Below are 4,802 nucleotides of genomic sequence, written 5' to 3' on the forward strand. Positions count from 1 at the left end.
AAGAGACAACTCGGAGCACTTATACGATAACGCAAGGATACTATTAAAAAAAATATAAGAAAGAAATAGGATACACAGGTGTGCAATGGACACAGGTGGCTCATTGTAGAGACCAGTACCGGGTTCTTATGAAAACGGCACTGAGCATTCGGGTTTCGTAAAAGGCGGAACATTTCTATACTGACTGAGCGACTGTGAGTTTTTCAACGAAGACACTTCTACACGGAATAATTTAATATCGTAACTCTCATTTTATTACTCCTGTTATTTGCGTACCAGCAATATGACCACATCTGGGATAACACCATGAAATATTCGCTTGAGAAAGTGTACATGGCGCTTTGAAGTTCCTTGCAAGGGAAATGAGATGTACACAATCCGTTAGGTAAAACCTATGTATTTAACTATAGTCAAATGCCAGCAGTTCCACATGAATTGTTTCAGAATCTATTTCAAACCCCTCAAGTGAGAAGGCAGTAAGTAACTGCATCGCCTACATAATGTAATTTAATTCTGTGTAATCACATTCACTGACGACCTTAAGGCAGCCGTCTCTCATTTTATAAAACAAAGATGAAATAACGTGATGTTTTACATTACGAAGAATTTTAGAGAATTCTGTTATAAAGCACTCTGAATTTTAATGATTCAGAAGAAGTCAGCCATGGACAGACTTATAACATTAATACTGACATTAATTATTTTCAGTGAGATTCTGTCTCCCCTGAGTTACAGCTTACTAAATGTACCTTAAATATATGGGCTTGGGATAGCTCAGTCTGTACAGCAATAGGATACGGGGTCAGTAAACACATTTCAGCGTATCGGATCGTGCTATGAAAACGGTGACGTCATCAACAACAGAGACGGTATTTTCCGAAGGGTCTGTGCAGAGTGCTAATAAGAGAAGTGAATGCAGAAGCAAGTTCAGTTCAGTGCAGTTACGAGTCAGTCGTAAGCTGGAGGAGTCAGTCCAGGAATTTTAGTTCCAGGGTTCCAGAGTGATTGAAGACGAAATAGCAAGAACACTTCATAGTGTTTTGAAGTACTAGGTCGTGTGTTCAGATCCGTTACCAGGACACGACTAGTGAAGAGGGGGAATCCTAGTAGCTCTGTCTTCGTGCCATGGTGCTTAGACAGGGGGAGGGGGGGGCTACTTTTGAAGTGCATTCCTATGACTGTGGTTTGAATGAGTAACACTATGGATCAACGCTCTTGTTAATTTGAACTGCGGTTGTAATATCTTCTGTGAAAACAGTAGAAGATGCCTCGGGGCTCCGACAATAAAACATGGAAGAAAGAGTTGGATTTTAGATTTTCAGAGCGGTGATTATAAGAAACATGATGCGCTAGGTAGTAAAGCCGTGCAGTTCGACAGAAGTTTACCGACGTTTCGGAGGAAAGTATCGTCTCAAATTTTAAGGTTAGGGAGAAAGCTAAGCAAGAATGCAGAGCTCTGTTTGCCGGCTTGTTGCTGGTTTCTTACTTGGCTTACTTTTCGATACTGACGATTTAAGCGATACGTTTCTCCGAAACGTCAGTGGATTTCAACAGAACTTCACGGCTTTTCAACCCAGCAGATAGTTTATTCATGGAAGGTACCGTTGTTAACTGAGCCAGGTCTTAATCCTTGTTGATGGCAATAAAATGAAATAGTACGACCGCAGTGAATAACATGCATGTTCTGTGTACTCACTGTCAGCATTTCTGGGTAATCAGTGCCAATCGGATTTACCTGTATTTTGCAGTCTGGAAAGGTTCACTTCGGCTACATCTATGGGATCGGAGTGATGGGCTGTCTGGGCATCTACGCTCTGCTGAGTTTAATGGCGGTGTCGGCTGTCACTCTGGGGACCGTGGTATCTGTGCTGGGCTACTGTCTGCTGCCAATGGTCATCCTCTCGGGCATCAACGTTGTGTTGTCTCTCCAGTAAGTAGCGTTTGTCGTTTGTATTTCCGTTAGTTTCGTTTGTAACGTAGCAAAATGTTAAGACTTATCGTCGACAGAATACTACAATGCGGGTAAGGATTCATAGCTTCTGATTATCTATGTTCTGCGCAGGTCAGGAGGCCTAATCCATGTGAGGAAAAAAAAACATTATTTGATACCTTCCAATATAGTTCAATTATCTTTTGCGGAACATTGTTTCAAAGGGAGGAAACCTTTATGTGTTTTGAAAAACATATCCGAAAACTGAAGAAGTATTAAATCAGATCGATACTTGAGCCGGGATAGCGCAGTCGGTATAGCGACTGGCTTGCAGGCTGGACGACCGAGAGGTCGATGTTCGAGTCCCGGTAGGATAAAAAATATTCTCTTCTCCACGTTGTCCAGACCGGTCATGGGGCTCACCCAACTTCCTCTCGAATGGGTACTGGGGAATCTTTCCCGGGGGGAAAGCGGGCAGGGCGTGAAGCTGACCACTCACTTCCAACTAGTGCCGAGGTCGAGAAAATATAGGTCTATACATCCACTCCCCCATACGCTTTCATGGCATAATGCTTAATTAGTTAAGCACAGGGCATACTTTAACTTACACTTTTGATATANTACAGATTACTGACAGATTACTGATGAATGAATGAATGAATATATATATAAACTGAATTTGGAACCTGTCGCAGTGTGGACTGAAGGAACATTTAATTCTAGATTTGAAGAGCACGCAAGATGTATCGCATAAAGCGACAATTGGCACACGTACACTATATAGAAACAAATTTTGAAAGGATACCAGAGATGGCAGGGCAGTACCAAGATGGCGCCTATGGAGATTCGGTGTTCATATCTCTTATGGATTTAATTTTCTCCAGTTATGTAGATGTGAGGTACATGGAAGTGTCTCATCATTATTGATTTGTTATTACCGGTGTTCGATTCTCGGTTTCTGCTACCAGAATACCAGATAATTAGTTAATTCAAATGTCGGATGCATACGATAGCTGAAGACCAAAAATTGAATATCTATGTCAATCATGTAATAATCATAACTTCAGTTAATATATTAATTTATTAACCACTTTCTTTTAGATCCTTTCCAATTATTCACAGATTATCCATTCGACTCTACCTGTTACTAAGTATGTGATGACGCGTCATTAAGTGGGATGAAGTCAACAATCATCTTCATTCTGATACGTCATTCAGTTGGATTTTGACGTGTAATTTTAGCATTCATAAAATACGTTTATTTGAACTTAATTTACTGTAGTGATATTTTTATGTATGTTAACTTTAGTTCTTCTGTCTAAGACTAATTTTTATAACATAAATTCCACATCTTCCGCCATTGTCATGAGAATAAACTGTCGGTGATGTTATATTATGAGTTTAGTTTATGTGTGTAGCGTTAATTTTGCTGATCTGTGTGTTACAGGGGCCTCACGGGGTTCGTGTTGACTGGTCTGGCTATTGCCTGGTGCAGCCTGTCAGCTTCCAAGCTGTTCGTTACAGCCCTGTTCATGGATCACCAGCAGCCACTGGTGGCCTATCCATGCGCCCTGCTCTACGGCGTCTTCGCCCTTATCACCATTTTCTAGATATTCCATGGCGTTGGTGGTGATATTTAGTAAAGGCACATATTTACCTTATCAAAGATCGCTTTCAGCTTGACAGTTTTTCATATTGAAGTTCTTAGTTTCCATTTTTAAAGGAATATAGCAGGTTTAAATCACATAAGAAAATATATTTGTTAAGTTATTAATTAACAACTTAGAGGACCAGGACTTGCACCCCGTTTTGGCTTGTACCACTGATCTTACTAACCCGGATTACCATACCAAGATATATCTAGCCAGTCAAGGTTAAATATACTTACGAACCGAGGCGCACTGGTATATATTTGGACCAAACCAGAAGAGGCTAAATTTATATTTCGGTGAAGAAAGGAAGAAACTGGAGAGAAACTGCGGCGCTTGTCTTTATGGAACTCCATTTATAATAATCTCCACTTAGAATAATAATAAAAAAACAAAAACACGAATTAATTTGCAAGGAACTTGGTTTACTAAATCTCCGTTGTAAACACTGATAATACCGCAGCCTGCTACTTATGCAACATTCAGTGAAATTGCATATTTAGTAACTGATTTTAAGCAGGAGTTAATTATTTCAATACTGTAATCTTCTTAAATAAAATACTTAGCAATTTAGTTAATATACAGTATTTATGAAAATATATCGCTGCCGAATGTCAGCAAAAGGTGCTGGTAAACATGTTTTGTTGGCTAAGGGAATAAATATTGTTACTTAGTGTGATACAGTACTTAGTATGTACACCATTAAAAGCATATGTATTATTATTGATTATCAATAAAGCAATTATAGTTGAATTATTTAATAAATATACATTTCGTAGCCCTGAATGCTACAGAAAACCATAGTTGTTCGGAGAACTTAAATGTTGAAAGCAATGTCTTCTGTAATGTTTGACAGCATTGTCTGGTAGGCGTGTACTGATGTTTCGAAGGAATGTACTGCCTCCTTTTTCAGGATAAAATAGTAAAGAAGTCAAGGAAGAAGCAAATATTCCGATTTTTATTTAATTTTTCCACTTACCTTCGACCTTATGGGTGGACGCAGTTCATTTCTCCGAATTGTGGGCAGATTTCATAGTCACCGCCCCGAGGGGTCGGAGTGTGAGTCCCAGTAGGGTAAAGAATTTTCCCTTCTACACGTCGTCCATACCGGTTCTGGGGCCCACCCAACCTCCTATCCAGTTATAAATTACTTTCTGAAACTATGAAACCTTCGTAGACGTCTGGCAGGTGTCCCTGAACAGGAGATGGGCGCATAGCAAGGC

The 4,802-nt window shown here is 39.8% G+C and overlaps 1 protein-coding gene across 1 annotated transcript in view; it reads left to right on the plus strand.

The window, feature by feature from the left end:
- The window catches only part of LOC111864480 (protein YIPF5), a 48,350-nt gene extending 43,822 nt beyond the window's left edge, over window positions 1-4,528 (plus strand). The window contains exons 3-4 of the mRNA XM_023851751.1: window positions 1,749-1,930; window positions 3,378-4,528. Coding sequence (XP_023707519.1) covers window positions 1,749-1,930; window positions 3,378-3,540 — 345 coding nt within the window. The 3' untranslated portion in view covers window positions 3,541-4,528. The remainder of the gene's footprint in view (window positions 1-1,748; window positions 1,931-3,377) is intronic.
- The last annotated feature ends 274 nt before the right edge of the window (window positions 4,529-4,802 follow it).

This window comes from Cryptotermes secundus, unplaced genomic scaffold (genome assembly GCF_002891405.2).
Source record: "Cryptotermes secundus unplaced genomic scaffold, Csec_1.0 scaffold108, whole genome shotgun sequence".
Lineage (NCBI taxonomy): Eukaryota > Metazoa > Arthropoda > Insecta > Blattodea > Kalotermitidae > Cryptotermes > Cryptotermes secundus.